The following is a 19,071-nucleotide window of genomic DNA, read 5'->3' on the forward strand; positions in this document are numbered from 1 at the left end:
GTCGCCCAGGCTGGAGTGCAGTGGCAAGATCTCGGCTCACTGCAAGTTCTGCTTCCCAGGTTCATGCCATTCTCCTGCCTCAGCCTCCCAAGTAGCTGGGACTACAGGCATCCGCCGCCACACCAGGCTAATTTTTTGCATTTTTAGTAGAGACGGGGTTTCACCATGTTAGCCGGGATGGTCTCGATCTCCTGACCTCGTGATCTGCCCGCCTCAGCCTCTCAAAGTGCTGAGTTTACAGGCGTGAGCCACCACGCCTAGCCACATTTTTATATTTTTAGTAGAGATGGAGTTTTGCCATGTTGGCCAGGCTGGTCTCGAGCTCCTGACCTCAGGTGATCCACCCGCCTTGGCCCCCCAAAGTTCTGGGATTATAGGCCTGAGCCACTGTGCCTGGCCAAGACTATGCACCTTTCTACCTAAGGATTATTTATCTATGTATTTGATATTTCCTCAAATGTCAATTATCTGTTCATTCATTTAGACCAATTGCCAACTGAATTGAGAGAAACAAGAGAATCAGGCTTTTAGAGATCCACACTTAACATCATCTTTTCCACTCTCTTCTTGATCTAAAATCCTTCCACTCTTTCTTCCACCTGATCCAAAACTCTCCGCCTTCAAAGTTATATTACTTACCAGGCCATTCTGGGCAACATAAGTGGGAAGACCGCTTACTAAAGCCCAGTGGTCAGGAGGTGGATTCCTGTGAAGGCCAAAGACAAATGGTGACTCTCAGGGCAGGGATTGCTGGACTGAAGACTAAAATCTGGGCCTTTGCCCTCCCCCTGCTCTCAGGTGGCTCTCAGCAACTGCTTACATTCACTACACCTGACCAAACCCAAAATGTTGGCCAACCATCTTAATGTCCAAATCTAGACATGGAGAAAAGGGTGGCGAATATAACATTTTACTGACTGCCCACCAAGTTTCACTATCCGAGAAAAGAGACAGCATTCATTCTACAGATTGTTATTTGCTGCTGAGCAGAAACAAATACCATCACTTCCCTCATAAAGTTAGAAGCTACTAATACTATGTAGGCAATGAAAAAATTCATCTATGGAGAATTCCTACCATGTGCTAAGCACGAAGCTAAGTGCTTTATATACTTACCCCTCACAATACTATAAATTTTGTATTATTATTTTTGCTTGTTTGTTGTGAGAAAAAAAACACACACATAAACATGCATTAAAAACCTCACCAATCATTAGAAAATGAACATTTATAAAACCACATGGACATCAAGAACAGCATTGTCAGCTCCTTGGAAGCCCTTGACTTTCCCCCGCAATCATAACCTTCTCCCTAATCCCAGAGGTAACCATTATTCTGAAATTATGCTAAATTGCATTATTGTTTTTTTGTAGAGTTTTACCTCCTAAGCATGTTTTCTGTACTTGTTAGTTTAATTTTGCCTGTTTTTCAACTTCATTTAGATGGAACCATACAATGTATATTATTTTGTCTGGCTTCTTTGTCACATTGCTGTAATTCACTCATTTTATTGACTTACAGTGTTCCCTATACTACTGTAGCACAAGTTATCCATTCAACTGTTAGTGGACATCCCCCATCTTTCCAGTTAGGGGATAATATAAACAGTGCTGCTGTCAACATTGGTGCATATGTGCTCTCAGTTCTACATGGTATATTCCTAGGAGTAGAAGTTCTGGGTCATAAGATGTTTGTATCTTCAACTTTACTAGAGGCCAAACTGTTTTCTAAAACGATTGTACCAATTTACACTCCCATCAGTGGTCCATTAGAGTTTCCTTTGTTCTCCATCTCTGTCAATACTTAGTATTTTCAGACTTTTAAATGATAGTCCTGGTGAGGTCTAATGGTATCTCATCATAGTTTTCTTTCATATTTCTCTACAAAATCAATGTTCATGTCTTTTACTCATTTTAAAAAATTACTTTTACCCATTTTTCTATAGTGTTTCCTTCTTAATGATTCATAGATATCCTTTATGTGTTCTCTCTCTCTCTCTTTTTTTTTTTTTTTTTGAGTCAGGGCCTCGCTCTGTCACTCAGGCTGGAATGCAGGAGTATGATCCTAGCTCACTATAAACTTGAACTCCTGAGCTCAAGTAATCCTTCCACCTCAGCTGCTCACCTAGCTGGGACTTCAGGCACGTACCACCATGCTCAGCTGATTAAAAATTTTTTCACAGATGGAACTGTCTGCAAATTATAACAGAGAAATCTAATGTCACAAGATTCCATCTTGCTTCTAACTTTACAAGCTAACTGCCCTTACTTATTCCTGGGCATAGACCAAGCCAATTATGAGGAGAATTTAGTTTATAATTTAACATTGAAGCAAGGATGATAATAATCCCTTCCCAAAATTGACCCCCTCTGGGGACTAAAACTGCCTTTGTAAGGCTAATGAAAGGCCACAAGTTTAGGGTTATGGGAGGGGCCTGAATTCTGCTAAGATGTAAGTGTAGTTAAACAATAACCAGCCATTGTTGGTTTTCTATAATTTTTTTACTGCTCAGGAGTTATGTAGCTGGGGATCACATGATTTATAACGTCCCCTCCTACAGATAACATCACTATTGTACAACCTAAGATTGGTCTTTGAGATATTTTTTAGACTTTCACATTCTGGCTACTGACTGACTTTACCTGGACCCATAACTCAGTGGTACAAAGTTTCCTTTGTTCTCCATCTCTGTCAGTACTTAGTATTTTCAGACTTTTACATGATAGTCCTTGTGGTGAGGTCTAATGGTATCTCATCGTACTTTTCTTTCATATTTCTCTACAAAATTAATAAAATGGAGTACCTTCCATAAATGTATTTGTCATTTGCATTTTTTGTAAAGTTCCTCTGTTCATGTCTTTTACTCATTTTTTAAAGTTACTTTTAAATTTGCTTTTACTCATTTTTCAATAGTGTTTCCTTTTTATTGATTTGTGGGAGTTCTTTATATGTTCTTTTTTTTTTTTTTTTTTAAAGAGACAGGGCTCACTCTGTCACTCAGGCTGGAATGCAGTAGGCAGATTCAACTGGTCTTGTGACCTCACCTAGGAACTGACTCACTGCAAGAAGACAGTTTCAATCTCCTGTGATTTTATCCTCAGCCCAACCAACCAGTATTTCCCATTCCCTAGCCCCCTGCCCACCAAACTATCCTTGAAAAACCCTGGCCTCCAAATTCTCAGGGAGGTAGATTTGAGAAATATCTCTGGTTCTTTTGCTCAACTGCCTTAAAATAATTAAACTCTTTCTCCGCTGCAACTCTTGCTGTTCTCAGTGTATTGTCTTTTCTGGGCAGCGGGCAAGAAGAACCTGTCAGGCTGTACCATAGAGATGGGGAGACTTCCTATGTTGCCCAGGCTGGTCTCAAACTCCTGGCCTAAAGTGATCCTCTTACCTAGGTCTCCCAAAGCACTGGAATTACAGGCATGAGCCACTGTGCCTGGCCCTATGTGTATTTTTGATACGAGCCTTTGTCAGTTATTTGTGCTATAAATACATTTTCTTGTATCATGACTTGCCTTTTTACTCTTCATAGTAACCAACCTCCTAGATGACCCTCAGTGATTCTCACTTCCTTGTATAGTCCCCTCCAACGATGAATCAAAGCTGGTCTCAGTGACCAAAAGAATATGGTGGAGATGAATGTGTTATTTTGAAACTAGATTATGAAAGGCATTGTAGCTTTCACCTGCTTGCTCTGGGGAAGTCAGCCACCATGCCATGAAGTGACTCAAGCAGCCCGTTGTAGAGGCCTATGTGAAAAGGAACTGAGGCCTCCTGCCAACAGCCAGCATCAACTTGCCAGCCATCTGAGTAAGTTATTTAGTAAGCAGATCCTCCGATTCCAGGAAAGCCTTCAGATGACTGCAGCCCACACTCATATTTGACTTCTACCTCATGAGCTACCCCAAGCTAAAAATGCCCAGTCAGCCGGTGCAGTGGCTCCCGCTGGAATCCCAGCACTGTGGGAGGCCGAGGCAGGCAGATCACCTGAGGTCAGGAGTTCGAGACTAGCCTGACCAACATGGAGAAATCCCGTCTCTACTAAAAATACAAAATTAGCTGGGCATGGTGGTGCATGCCTGTAATCCCAGTTACTTGGGAGGCTGAGTCAGGAGAATCTCTTGAACCAAGGTGGCAGAGGTTGCAGTGAGCCAAGATCGTGCCATTGCACTCCAGCTGGGCAACTAGAGTGAAACTCCATCTAAAAAAAAAACACAAAAAACAAAAAACTACCCAGTCAAGCCACCCTTGAATTCCTGACCCACAGAATAATAAATAATAAAGAGAAGCCAGGTACAGTGGCTCACACCTGTAATCCCAGCACTTTGGGAGGCCGAGAAAGGCAGATAACCTAAGGTTGGGAGTTTGAGGCCAGCTTGGCCAACATGGTGAAACTCCACCTCTGCTAAAAAAAATTACAAAAATTAACCAGGCATGATGGTGGGTTTCTATATTCCCAGCTACTGGGGAGGCTGAGGCAGGAGAATCACCTGAAACCAGGAGGCAGAGGTTGCAGTGAGCCAAGATCATGCCATTGCACTCCAGCCTGGATGACAAGAGCAAAACTCCATCTCAAAATAATAATAACAATAAAGAGAGATAATAAATTATTATTGATGTTTTAAGTCACTAACTTTTGGGACAATGTGTTATGTAGAAATAGATAAACTAATACACTCCCAAATGGTATATTTTGATATAAATAGAAGTTTTTGTTCTTAATGTGGTCAAATATATCAATATTTTTATTTGTTTCTGAAGTCTTATTTATAAATTTTTTACTCAAAGATCATAAAGCTATTTTATATTATCTTCTAAAAGTGTTACAGTTTGATCTTTTATATTTGGACCCCTAATTCACCTAGAATTTATATTTGTGTAATTTACTTCTTTGTTGTTTTGTTTTTGAGACAGAGTCTTGCTCTGTTACCCAGGCTGGAGTGTAATGGCGCGATCTCAGCTCACTGCATGCAACCTCTGCCTCCTGGGTTTAAGCGATTCTCCTGCCTCAGCCTCCCGAGTAGCTGGCATTACAGGTGCCTGCCACAATGCCTGGCTAATTTTTGTATTTTCAGTAGAGATGAAGTTTCACCATGTTGGCCAGGCTGGCCTCGAACTCCTGATCTCAGGTGAACCACCAGCCTCAGTCTAGTGTTGGGATTGCAGGCATGAGCCACCATGCCCGGCTGTGTAATTTACTTTTGAGGGAGAAATCACGTTTCTTTTTTTTCCATGTTGGTACCCATTTATACAAGCATAATTTATTTGAAAGATCATTCGTTCTTCCATTGCTTTAAAATGGCACCTTTGTCATAAATGAAGTGGCTGTATATGTGTAAGTCTGTTTCTGGCTCTTTGTTCTGTTCCATGGATATATTCCCAGGCTGGTCTCAAACTCCTGAGCTCAGGTGATCCACCTGCCTCAGCCTTCCAAAGTGTGAGGCTGGTGTAAGCTATCGCACCTGGCCTAAAATTCTCTTTAGAAGATTAAGAAAACTTTCCTCTATAATGATGATTATGTCATTGTTCTCTTAATGGCAAATTATATAGGTTGATTTTTCTAACATTAAACCAAATCTGCATTCCTGGAATAAATCCATCTGGGTAATGATGTGCAATCTTTTCTATATTGTTACTCATTATTTGCTAGAATTTTATTTAGAGTATTTACATCTATGTCCATTATTTGCTAGAATTATATTTAGGATATTTACATCTGTGTCCATAAGGGAGCATACTCAGAACTTTCCTTTCTGTTGGGTTTTGGCATATAGCTTATACTAGCCACTTCTTTGCCTGTTATCATACAATAATTGTATGAGATTTTAATTTCTTCCTTAAATATTAATTAGAACTCAGGCAGTGGTGTGTGCCTGCAGCCCCAGCTAGTGAGGAGGCTGAAGTGGGAGGATCACTGGAAACCAGGAGTCCAAAGCCAGCCTGGGCAACATAGGGAGACTCCATCTCTAAAAAATATAAATAAATGAATAAAAACCACTAAGTAGAATTCACCTGTGAAAAAAATCTGGGCCTGGGGTATCTTTGTGAGAAGGTTTTTACTTATTTTATTGTAATAAATATTGTATTGTAATAAAACTGTTTTGGTGTTATATTTCTTCTTGATTTTGTAAGTTTTACATTTAATTTTTTTCCTCTTATTCTTTTCTTCAAGACAGGGTCTTACTATGTTGTCCAGGCTGTTCTTGAATTCCTGGTCTTAAGCAATCCTCCCACTTCAGTCTCCCAAGTAGCTGGGATTACAGGCATGTGCCACCACCTGGCTAGGTTTTTTGTTTTGTTTGAGACAGGGTCTCACTCTGTCACCCGGGCTGGAGTGCAGGGGGGCAAACCTGGCTCACTGCAGCCTCAACCTCCTGGGCTCAAGCAATTCTCCCACCTCAGCCTCACATGTAGGACTGCGGGCATGTGCCATCACACCCAGCTAATTTTAAAAATATTTTTGTAGAGACAGGGCAACCACTGGCAAGGTTGCTTTGAGCTGGCTATGTTTCTTGACTGAAGGTCAATGCTTCTGTCAAGGTGGTTTGCTCTACAAGACTCTTTTTCATTCCAGATTATGGAAATTTCCTTTTGGGGCCAGAAGTGGTAGTAGCTCCCCCGCTAACAGCACATTCTCTTATGGTTCCCTTCATTCCACCCCCACCTTTGCAATTTGTCCCTCTGTAAATAAACCCTCAATGAATTATCCTGATTTGAATGTGACACCTATTTTCAGTTGAGACCCTGACTGATACGGATGGATACATAGCTCATTACTTTTTCAGCCTTTTAAAATTTAAATATGTGCATTTAAGGCTGTAAATTTTTACATTAAGCACAATTTCACTGCATCACACAGGTTTTTAATATTTTATAGAGGCTTTAATATGTTATATTTTCATTATCTTTCAGCTCAGAATATTTTCTAATTTCCATTAATTGATTCTTTTATCCATAGGTTGTTTGGAAGTATATTCCTTTTATTTTTTCAGAAGGATATTTCTTAGTTCCCAAGCATATGAGAATTTCCTAATTAGCTTATTGTTACTGGCTTAGAGCAGTGTTCTCTTTCTATTTATTAGGTTAAATTTATTAATTGGATTATTCAAATATTCTATATTCTGTTTGTTGATTTTAGTTTGCTCCTTAAGTCAATTAGTAAACATAGATTCATCTATATCTCCTTGTATTTCTGTTAGTTTTTGCTTTATATTTTTTGAGGTCATGTTATGATGTGCTTGCAAATTTAGAATAGTAATATCTTCCTGTAATACTGAGGTAGATCGAACCCTTTATCATTAAGTGACTCTTTATCTCTACTAATGTTCTTTGATATGTCTATTTCTATATGATGTTAACACGGTTATACAAGTTTTCTTTTGATTAGCATTTGCATGGTGTATCTTTTTTCAATCTTTAATGTTCAACCTCTCTGTATTCTCTTTCAGATTAGTCCCCTGTAAACAGAATATAGGATTTTTCATCATATCTTGGAAGTAATCATTGTCGACTAACTTTTGTATGTGCAGAGAAAGATTAAATGCCGCCAATTTATCTATAATGTAGTCTATAATGCTTATCACTTGTAATTTTTACTTTATTCAGATCAACATTGTTTTTTTAGATACAGATTTTTTTTATCATATCTCACATTTTTTTCTGTCATTTTGTGCCGGTTAAGACAATTTTTCATTTCAATGCTGAATCATAGCATAATCTCTCTTTAAAATTATTTTGCATGCCAATTGAATTCAATGTGAATAGCAACCAGCAATGGTTGCTCAGCATTAACTATACTTACAACAATATGAATGGTGTGAAATGAAAATTACAGGACACCATTGTTTTTGACTAAACTCCTGTAATAGGGGCCCTAACAGATCAAACTAAAAATTAAAATGAAGTCACCTACATCAAAGTTCCAAGTCACTAAACACACTAAATTGTTATCTGACCTTCTGAGAAATCAGGAGAAACAAAAGCCAGTTTTCCAAACAAGCCAGTTAAGCCAGTTTCTTTCTTTCTTTTTTCTTTTTGAGACAGGGTCTCACTCTGTCCCCTGTGTGAAGTGATGCGATCATGGCTCACTGTAGCCTCCACCTTCCCTGCTCAAGTGATCCTCCTGCCTCAGCCTCCTGAGCAGTTGGGACCACAGGTGTGCACCACCAAGCCTGACTAATTTTTGTACTTTTTTGTGGAGATGGGGTCTTGCCAATTGCCCAGGCTGGTCTCAAAGTGCTGAGCTCAAGGGATCTGCCTACCTCAACCTCCCAAATTGCTGGGATTATAGGTGTGAGCCACTGCGCCCAGCAACAAGCCAGTTTCAATTGGCATGATAATGAAGTTTCCTCTGCTTTAGTCCTTACACACACACAAAGGTAGCTGAAATCGCTTGATTTCTACTTCTCAGTTATTTTTCTATGGTCCTGTTTCCCTGTCCTGCCTTATAAGAAAACTAGCTTTAAAATGACCAATCTGTTTTTTGTTCTTTGTTCCTATAAAACCAACCCCTTCTGCTCAACTCACTGGAACATTTACTCTATTTTACACAACAAATCATTGCCCAATTCTAGAATCTCAAATAAAACCACTTGAGATTTTTAGACAAAATTTATTGTAACTTTGTCTTTTGACTATGGTTATGACCAAGTTCACACCTAGGCAATAACAACTACATCATGTCTGCCATGGCTAACAACAATCGCACAATTCTATTTCAGAAATGTCAAAAAGTAAAAAACTGCATCTTAGAATCAATGAAAGGTAATGTATTTCTTTCTTATCCAGGCTGGCAATCTTTGTCATTTAACTGGAACATCTAGTTGATTTATATTTTTAAAAATTATTGGCCGGGCGCGGTGGCTCAAGCTTGTAATCCCAGCACTTTGGGAGGCCGAGACGGGCGGATCACGAGGTCAGGAGATCGAGACCATCCTGGCTAACCCGGTGAAACCCCGTCTCTACTAAAAAATACAAAAAACTAGCCGGGCGAGGTGGTGGGCGCCTGTAGTCCCAACTAGGGAGGCTGAGGCAGGAGAATGGCGTAAATTTGGGAGGCGGAGCTTGCAGTGAGCTGAGATCCGGCCACAGCACTCCAGCCTGGGCAGCAGAGTGAGACTCCATCTCAAAAAAAAAAAAAAAAATTATTGGCCAGTGCATTAGCTCATGCCTATAATCCCAGCACTTTGGGAGGCTAAGGTAGAAGGACCGCTCGAGCTCAGGAGTTCGAAGAGGACAGCCTGGGCAACATGGTGAGACCCCATCTCTATTAAAAAAAAAAAAAACTTATTGGCTAGGCATGGTGGCTAATGCCTGTAAGCCCAGCACTTTGGGAGGTAGAGGTGAGAGGATCGCTTGAACCCAGAAGTTTGAGACCAACCTGGCAACATAGTGAGACCCTGTCTCTATAAAACACTAACACACTAAATTAATTAATTAATTACTTAATTAATTCAAATAACTGATATATTTGAATTTGAATTTCACCTTGATATGTACATTTTATTTTCCTACCTGCTCTATGCTCTTCTCTCCTTCTTTCTCTCTCTCTTTTTTAGTGAAAGGGTCTCACTATGTTGCCCAGGCTGGAGTACAGTGGCTATTCACAGGTGCAATCATAGCTCACCGCAGCCTCAAACTCCTAGGCTCAAATAATCCTCCTGCCTCAGCCTCCTGATTAGCTGGGGCTACAGACAGTGCATTCACATCCAGCATCTATGTTCTTTCTGAACTTTTATTTTGCCTTCCTTTGGTTTGATTAGTCATCTACTTACTATTCGATTTTCCCCTCTGTTAGTGTGGATGGCATATACTGTGACAGCCATTCTGGATGTTTATAGACACTCTGGCTGTCTATCCTGGGCACAAGGTCAGACTGCGTTTCCTAACCACTCAAGTAATGTGTGGCCATGTAACTAGCTGTGCCCATAAAATGTGAGTATAAGTGCTATGTGTCACCTCCAGATGGAGATTTTAAGAGCCAGTGTGTATTTTTCCTCTCTTCCCCGTGGCAAGGTTATTCTATCTTGCAAAGTTCAAAATGGCGGCTGCTTTATTAGCCTCAGCTCCTACCTGACTACAATCCACACACCATACCTCCAACCACACTCGCTAGCTGGCAATGCACACATAGTGGGATGGTGAAATAAATTTTAGTTGTTTATAACACTCAGGTCTCAAGGTCTTGTTACGAAAGCAGAGCCTGGCCTATCTTGGCTGAAACAAAGATTTGTGTTAGAAACAGGGTGCTGCCATAATAAAAACCCTAAAATGAGAGACATAGGTTAGGGACTGGGTGGTAGGCAGCAAGATGAGTGTTATCAGAGGCTAGTAGGATGTGATGCTGGTCAAGCAGAGACAAACAGAGAATTGCGACCTGTGACCATTTAAGAGACAGATAATGAGTTAATAAGATTGCGGCTCTAGAAGCTAGAAAAGGGACTAGGAAACAGAATTGTTGAAGAGTATGTTTTTGATAAGGTAGAAAAAAAAAAGAGAGATGAGCTTTAGCAGAGAATAAGGGTGTCAGGCTGGGTGCTGGGGCTCACACCAGTAATTCCAGCACTTTGGGAGGCCAAGGTGGGTGAATTACTTGAGGTCAGGAGTTTGAGACCAGCCTGACCAGCATGGCAAAACCCCCATCTCAACTAAAAATACACAAATTAGCTGAGCATGGTGGCGCACGCCTGTAATCCCAGCTACTTAGGAGGCTGAGGCAGGAGAATTGCTTGAACCCAGGAGGAGGAAGTTGTAGTGAGCCGAGATTGGGCTGCTGCACTCCAGCCTGGAAGATAGAGTGAGACTCCATCTTAACAAAAAAAAAAAAAAAGAAGGGAATAGAATGAATAGAATAAGGTAATCAGTCCTTATGCAGGCAGGAATGAAAGAATACAGATAATCTAGAAATTGAGGAACTTGAGGCAACTTCTCATCCTCACCAGTAACAAATAACCCTGAGAACTTGTTTATCTGGGTGATGGGATTATTACGGTTTGGTCTCGTGACCAAACTGAATCAGCATGTCGTATCACATCCACTCTTTGAGGATTAAGTTGGCATGCAGTAAAGCCCTTTAGTGGGACAAAATTGTTGTAGGGGATAAGACTAAAGGTGTGGCTCTCCCACCAACCGAATTACAGCCTCAAGGCCTCTGCAATTAAGTTGAGAAAGTGGGCTATGTCTCAAGACAGAACCATGGATGTGGCTTTTAGCACATGGAGAGGATTCAAACAGAGAAGAAGGTAACCAGGTTTTTAAGAAAGGTCTACTAACCAAAAAAGTATAAGCCTATATTTAAAAAGTTTGCAACTGTTCAAATCTTCTAATGGTCATAGAGTCCCAGCTAACTAGACGCAGGACTGACAGCATTCTTTCCTTTTCTTTTCATTGTCCTCCTCGGTCACACATGAGGGGACATTGAGAATAGGCTTTCCATGAGGGCTGAGTCAGTTCCTTTGCAGCTTCCTGCTTTTGCTTTGCCTCCTTCACGTACCAGAAGAGTAGCACCATTGAAAATCCCTGATTTCACCCCAGTCTTATTCTATACATTGGACTCTAAGGTCCAGACAAACCACTAACTGGCACTGGTTGGGAGACTGGGACTCAGAGCACCTGACTCACAATCTGGTCCACCGTAGCCCTCATCACGGCTCTGGTCAAGTCTTCCTCTTTCTTGGGCCTCACTGCTCACCCTCTGAGCCTCTCTACCATCTTACACTGCCTCCTTCCCACTCTCCCTGCCTCTAATCAACTGTGGGGTCTCATTGGATTTGGTCATTGTTGATCTTGGAATGAGTGTCTTTTGGAAGTTGATAATGTACCTGCAGTTTTCCATGTTTTGTGATGTGTTAAAATAAAAACTATAGGAGGCCGTTGTTTTGAACGAAGCTCTGAACTAAGCTCCAACAAACCAAACTAAAAACCAGCGTGGAGTCACCCATGATAATGTTTCACCTCATCAAACCTAAACTAAGTTGTTTTCTGAGCCTCTTAGAGATTAGGAGAGAGGTAAAAACCAATTTCCCAAAAAGACCTGTTCCAATCTTTAACAGGCGTGATAATGAAGTTTCTCTGCTTTAATCCTTACACACACACAAAAAGGCAGCAGTAACCTGATATTAATCAGTTATTTTTCTGTTGTTCTATCTCCCTCTCCCACCTTATAAGAAAAGTATCTTAAAAATAACTAACATGTTCTTTGATGTTTGCTTGGCTTTCTTCAGCCCTTCTCTGTCTATAAAGTCAATCTTATCGGAACACTTCCATATTTTATGGAATGAAGTGTTGCCCAATTCTAGAATCACCGATAAAGCCAATTGAGATCTTTAAGCTAATTTATTGTCATTTTGTCTTTTGACAGGTGAAACTTACGGGATTACTTTGATGTCTTCTTTGCCATGCAGGATGTAGTCAATGACCTTGTAAAAGTTAATTTCCTGGCAAAAGAGAGAAAAATTATAGTTTTTTTTTTTTAGACGGAGTTTTGCTCTTGTCGCCCAGGCTGGAGTGCAATGGCATGATCTCAGCTCACTGCAACCTCCGCCTCCTGGGTTCAGGTGATTCTTCTGCCTCAGCCTCCCGAGTAAATGGGACTACAGGCATGCACCACAATGCCTGGATAATTTTTGTATTTTTAGCAGAGACAGGGTTCGAATTCCTGACCGCATGATCTGCCCACCTCAGCCTCCCAAAGTGCTGGGATTATGGGTGTGAGCCACTGCGCCCGGCCAAAAAATCATACCTTTAAGAGTCAATTAGAAGTTCAACAGGAGTATGTCCTTAAAACAGACTTTGTTCTTTTACTGTCGTATGCCCCGTGGTTTTTGTTGTTTTAATAAATTAATGTTTTTATTGATATATAGTAGTTGTACATATTTTGCCCCATGGTTTTCAGGAATCACCAAGCCTGGCCATAAACCCCCTCCAAGGATGTGCCTGGGCTGTCTTCTGGTGCTCCCTGTCCTCTGCTGACTCTCAGGATTCAGCGTGCTCCACCTTGGAGCCAGCTCACAGTGGCCAGGCAGAGGGCTGGGATCTGAGGCTGGGAAGAGGGATAGGAAATTCTCTAAGAGGATCTGGAGGTTGAGTGGGTGCAAGTTGATCACACAAATTGGGACATTTTTGTCATACCCAGATAAAAGAGAGTTGAGAAGCCAGGGGGCAAAAAAGTACTCAGGACACATAGCATTGTTCCCAGAATGTAACTCTCTGCATGCCTGGTTGCTTACACTACCTGCTGTAACTTGAAAACCAGTTTTATCTGATAGTTGCTGAAACAACCTGCTGCAACTCTAATTTTACCCACTGCCATTACCCATCAGTCAAAACTTGCCAGCTCCCTAGACCCTTACTGGTGTCAATTAACTTTCTCAGAGAGCAACATGTAATATTTCTCTTTTTTCTCTTAGACACAGGGTCTTGCTCTGTCACCCAGGTTGGAGTGCAGTGGCGCAGTCATGGGGGTGCTCACTGTAGCCGTGAATTCCTGGGCTCATGTGATCCTCCTGCCTTGGCTTCCCAAAGCACTAGGATGACAGGCATGAGCCACCATGCCCGACCTCATTTCTCTTTTTTATAAAACCTTCACTTTCTCTCTGTTCTTTGGACATACCGAAGACTACTTAGTCTGCGTGTATGCCCTACATTGCAAGTCTTCCTTTGCCTGAAAACATTAAATTTAGAGATTCATCTCTGCATTTTAATTTTGACTTTAATAAGTGCAAGAAGAAAGAGATAAAGATGGCTGCCAGAATCTAGGGAGATGGGAAAGTGGTCAGGAGGTTCCCATCCCATTTAAAATCACAGCCAATCAGCCATCCTTCCTGCAGGGTGCAACTCTATGGTCATGGCCCCATTTCTCCTTCCTGCCTACCACTCAGCTGTTCTCTTTGCTGAGTCGTCACTTCAGACCTACCTTCGCAATCATGCTTCATGCCTCCAAACTAACTCTCTGCCTCTTCCATCCCTCCTACCTCCTTGCATTGTTAAAATTCCTATTCTCTTAAAGTAGAGCTCTTCAATTACATTACTCTCTAGCATACAATTGGATGTTGGCATGTGGCTCCATTCCCCTAGTTCTCCAGGGGAAATTCTATTACCTTTTTCTTAGGTCCTCTGTATGCCCAAGTGTGACGAGCAACTATTTCACAAATGAGAAAGCTGAGACACAGACAGAGGAAAGGACTCACTTGTAGCAAGACAGTGAACCAAAATCAGAACCTGGGTCCTTAATTCCCAGCTCAGTGCTTTTCCTCCATGTCACCTAAGGTTAACAGTTTGTGTTTTACTGTCTGCATCACTGTCACCTTGAACAGGGTTACTCAGGGTGTAATCCGTGGACGGGTGCCAGTCTGCAAACTCTTTACTATTCCAGGAGAAGATAAAAACAGAGACTGAGAGTCATTTAGGAAGTTTTGTAACAATTTGACTGAGTTAGATGAGGTCTGTTTAATTGAATAAAAGGGGAAGGGGCATATATATGTGTGTGTATATATATATTTGTGTGTGTGTGTGTGTGTGTGATGGAGTCTTGCTCTGTCACCCAGGCTGGAGCACAAGTGCAGTGGCACGATCCAAGGTTTATATTTTGTCTGTCTTTACACAATTTTGTTTTTCTAGGAATATATTTTGTCATATTTTTAAAAGTAGCAATCAAAACATATTGGAGGCATGACTTACTCTCTTAAGTACGCCTGCACTCCCCTTTCTTGAGTGTGTTTTTCACACACACACACACACACAAAAATTAGAAATTTTTTTAAAAAGAAAAACCAAACTGTTACTTTACTACAGGTATTTTGAGAAGTAACTCCCTAGAGATTTCAATGCAGATACCTGGGCTCCACCCCAAGCCTTCTGACTCAGAACCTCCACAAAGAGAAATTCCTGAATCAGTTAAAGATGTCTGAAGATCTGTTTGGTTGATGGGCAATCGGCAATGGTCACCTTCCAATTCATAAGGGAGAGGCTCTGCTGCTCAAAGCCTAGCACTGGCGGCAGCTGCACTGACTGAATACTTCCAGGAGGCAAGCTCTGGTTAAACAAATGACAGAAGCTGAAACCACTCCAATGGCATAGGCTACCCCCAGGGGTAGTGAGCTCCCTAAAATAGGAAGCATCCAAGGGGAGACTAGATGAACCCTGAAACACGATAAATAGAATGGAGCTGAGGCTAGACCTAGAGTGAGGATTCCTGTTCTAGTTTCGGTCCTACTATGTGTGTTCTCTGGGCCTCAGTTTCTCTGGCTGTAAAATTAGATAGGTGGTATGTGTTTGTTGCTGCTGTTAAGTAGCAGCTCTCTTTCCCCCAAGCAAAGGATGGAAACTAATCATATAAAACTGTCTTAATGGAATCAGGGCCGGGTATATAGATAGAGGCCCTGCAGCTTTGTTCTCTCTTACTCCCTTTCCTGTCCTCTTCCTTTTCCATTAACCCCTGGTCAAGGCAACTACTATGGAACTCTAAGGTTCTAAGGACAATGGGGGAAAAAGAAAATTGTATTAGATAATCCATACCCTCCCAGCTATGATTTTAAGGTTATGATTAGTTAGCAATATCTCTCAAAGATCAAAACAGATATATTCTTTGGCCCACATGTGGTAATGGATCCTAGAGATATACTCCCAAATGTGGGTAAAAGTATTATTTGCCCCATCCAGGGGTCTTAGCTAGACTGCTTTAAAAAGTCTGGAGATGATGTGCGGTCTCTTATTAGGAGAGTAGTTGTACAGTGGATACCACATGTTTCCAGAGTGAGATTGCTGTGCCTGTGCTGATAGGGAAAGATGACAAAATATTCAGTTAAGTAAAAAGAGCAAGGCACAAAATAGAATCATAACTTTAGTGCAGAGTGGTGGTGGTAGAATATGTATACTTCTCCGTGATTATCTGGATATACATAAACATTCCTGCCAAGAGAGTTTGCTAACAGCAGCTGCTTCATGGAGGCTGACCAGGAGGAAAGGGACGTTTGATTTCTTAGGGAGTGAACTTTTCACTGTGCTCATATATTACTTTTTCAACATACAAACAAATTTTCTTTTTTTATATTTTTTACTTTGCTTTATTTTATTTATTACTTTTTTTGAGACAGGATCTCATTCTGTCACCCAGGCTGCAGGGCAGTGGCACAATCTTGGCTCACTGGAGCCTCAGTTTCCCAGGCTTAAGCAATCCTCCTATCTCAGCCTCCTAAGTAGCTGGTAATACAGGCACACGTCACCATGCCCGGCTACTTTTTTTTTTTTTAGTTAAAGACAAAGTCTCACTTTGTTGTCTAGGCTGGTCTTGAACTCCTGGCCTTAAGTGATCCTTCTGCCTCAGCCTCCCAAAGTTCTGGGATTATAGGCATGAACCACTGCACCTGGCAAAACAAACTTTCTTAAAAATATTTTTAGACCGGGCGCGGTGGCTCAAGCCTGTAATCCCAGCACTTTGGGAGGCCGAGGCGGGTGGATCACGAGGTCAGGAGATTGAGACCATCCTGGCTAACACGGTGAAACCCCGTCTCTACTAAAAAATACAAAAAACTAGCCAGGTGAGGTGGCGGGCGCCTGTAGTCACAGCTACTCGCGAGGCTGAGGCAGGAGAATGGCATAAACCCGGGAGGCAGAGCTTTCAGTGATCTGAGATCCAGCCACTGCACTCCAGCCTGGGTGAGTGAGACTCCGTCTAAAAAAAAAAAAAAAATTTGAATAGTCAAGTTGTTCCTTATAAGCAGTTCTAGAAAGCAAAAGTGGCTGCATTATATCCTAGGAGATAAGTTTCTGCCTGGGAAGGGGAGAAGGCAGAGTTCCAGGACCTTATTGACATCTTTGTCTTGCCCTAGGGCCACCTGTCCTGGGGCCTGTGCTGCCCACTGTACTCCCGGCAGGCTCAGGGCTTCCTGGGCCTGGCTGCTGTCCTACCCAGGGTTTCCCACGAGAGTCTTTAGAAAGGTTAGAAATGGACGTTTTTAGGCCGGGCACAGTGGCTCATGCCAGTAATCCCAGAACTTTGGGAGGCAGAGGCGGGCAGATCACTTGAGGTCAGGAGTCTGAGACCAGCCTGGCCAACACGGTGAAACCTCATCTCTACTAAAAATACAAAAATTAGCCAGGCACGATGGTGGGGCGCCTGTAATCCCAGCTACTCGGGAATCTGAGGCAGGAGAGTTGCTTGAGTCCAGGAGGCGGAGGTTGCAGTGAGCTGAGATCATGCCACTGCATTGCAGCCTGGGCAACAGAGTGAGAGTCCATCTCAAAAAACGAAATGGACATTTTTTTGGAATCCCACAGGAGAATCAATTTTCTTTCCCAAAAGTAACAGAAAGATCAGTGTACTTTGGGTAACTAGGCTTTTTCCACACACTGTAGCTCAGTCAAAGTCTTTAAAGCCATATTCATGTATAAATTCACCAGCCTCTGGAAAGTCAAAACTGAGCCATCAAAAGTACCTTTGTTTCCTTCTACCTGAGCAGCTGACACAAGGGGCTTTGAAAGAGCCACAAATACCCATGGAAATATACCACTTTTTAAAAGACTGCTATTTTTTTTTTTCCATGAAGTCTATTTAGCCTGTATAACTTTTAAATACTTAAAACATACACACACTATTTTATTTTTAAAAGGAGATGAAGCTGACATTGTGAGGCTTTTGACCTAAGATTTGGGAACATTAATTAGTTGGAATTCAGACAAAAGCTGTATTTCCAAGTGAATGTGGCAGATGAAGTGTGAGAGGGATGTTAGAAGGCAGAGGGAATGTTAAAGGGCCTAATTTAGGCCAGGTGCGGTGGCTCATGCTTGTAATCCCAGCACTTTGGGAGCCCAAGACAGGAGCATCACTTGAGGCCAGGAGTTCAAGACCAGCCTGGGCAATATAGCAAGACCTCATCTCTATATAAAATAAAAACAAAATAAAATGCTGCAATTGGATGAGACTAGAGATCAGAATCTTAAATGCCTAGAGAGGTCTGATTTTTAAAAAAATGAAATCAGGGCACAGATGTACATAAAAGAGAGTGGTGGGGGCCGGGCACGGTGGCTCACACCTGTAATCTCAGCACTTTGGGAGGATGAGGTGGGTGATCACTTGAGGTCAGGAGTTCGAGACCAACCTGGCCAACGGGCAAAACCCCGTCTCTACTAAAAATACAAAAATTAGCAAGGTATGGTGGCAGGTGCCTGTAATCCCAGCTACTCGGGAGGCTGAGGCAGGAGAATCACTTGAACCAGGAGGCAGAGGTTGCAGTGAGCCGAGATCGTGCTGTTGCACTCCAGCCTGGGTGACAAGAGCAAAACTCTGTCTCAAAAAGAGAGAGTGGTGGGGACTGTGGCAAACTAGAGAGCTCAGGCCACATCCCAAGGAGATAGCTGCTACTAGCCCCAATCAAATTTGCCCTGCTGGATTGTGGGTCCAGTTTTGATTAATCATCCACCTTTTCAAAAGAAACTGAGAATTCAGATATTTATGGGAAAGACTTTGATTTTTAAGGGTTAGCCGCCAATTTCCCAGCACTTTGGGAAGCCAAGAAAGGAGGATCACTTGAGAACTAGGAGGTCAAGACCAGACTAGGCAACATACCAAGACCCAATCTGAGAGAAAAAGAGAGAGAGAGAGAGAGAGAGGAAGGAAGGAAGGAAGGAAGGAAGGAAGGAAGGAAGGAAGGAAGGAAGGAAGGAAAAAAGAAAGAAAATAGAAAAAAAAAGTAAAAATCTATGTAGCCAAGCAAGTATATCTATCAGCTGGATTTGGCTTTCTGGCTACCAATTTGTACATTATAGACTAGAAATGAGGGTTTTCTAGGCTCATATTGTCTATAACTCTAAATTCTTGCAAGGTGAAGCCTTGAGTAGGTTGCTTGACCTTTATGGGTTTCTTTCCACAGCTGTGGAATGAGTATGTTGGTCCCTGCTTGGTCTACCCCACAAGGTTACTGTGAAACTCCAATAAGATATTAAACACTTTGCTTCTTGTTAGTATAGTGCTTAGAAAGAAAGAAAGAAAAAGGAAGGAAGGAAGGAAGGAAGGAAGCGGGGGGAGGGAAGAAGGAAGGAGGAAGGAAGGAGGAAGGAAAGAGGAAGGAAGGA

General features: G+C 41.9%; 1 protein-coding gene across 2 annotated transcripts in view; it reads right to left on the reverse strand.

Moving 5' to 3' along the window:
• Positions 1 to 19,071, reverse strand: part of PDE6A (phosphodiesterase 6A, cGMP-specific, rod, alpha) — a 92,416-nt gene that overhangs the window by 51,146 nt on the left and 22,199 nt on the right. For both annotated transcript variants that reach the window (XM_011931539.1, XM_011931538.1), the window contains 2 exons: positions 12,373 to 12,437; positions 640 to 706 (listed from right to left, as the gene is read on the reverse strand). In XM_011931539.1, the coding sequence (XP_011786929.1) occupies positions 640 to 706; positions 12,373 to 12,437 (132 nt within the window). The remainder of the gene's footprint in view (positions 1 to 639; positions 707 to 12,372; positions 12,438 to 19,071) is intronic.

This window comes from Colobus angolensis, unplaced genomic scaffold (assembly GCF_000951035.1).
Source record: "Colobus angolensis palliatus isolate OR3802 unplaced genomic scaffold, Cang.pa_1.0 Scaffold90, whole genome shotgun sequence".
Lineage (NCBI taxonomy): Eukaryota > Metazoa > Chordata > Mammalia > Primates > Cercopithecidae > Colobus > Colobus angolensis.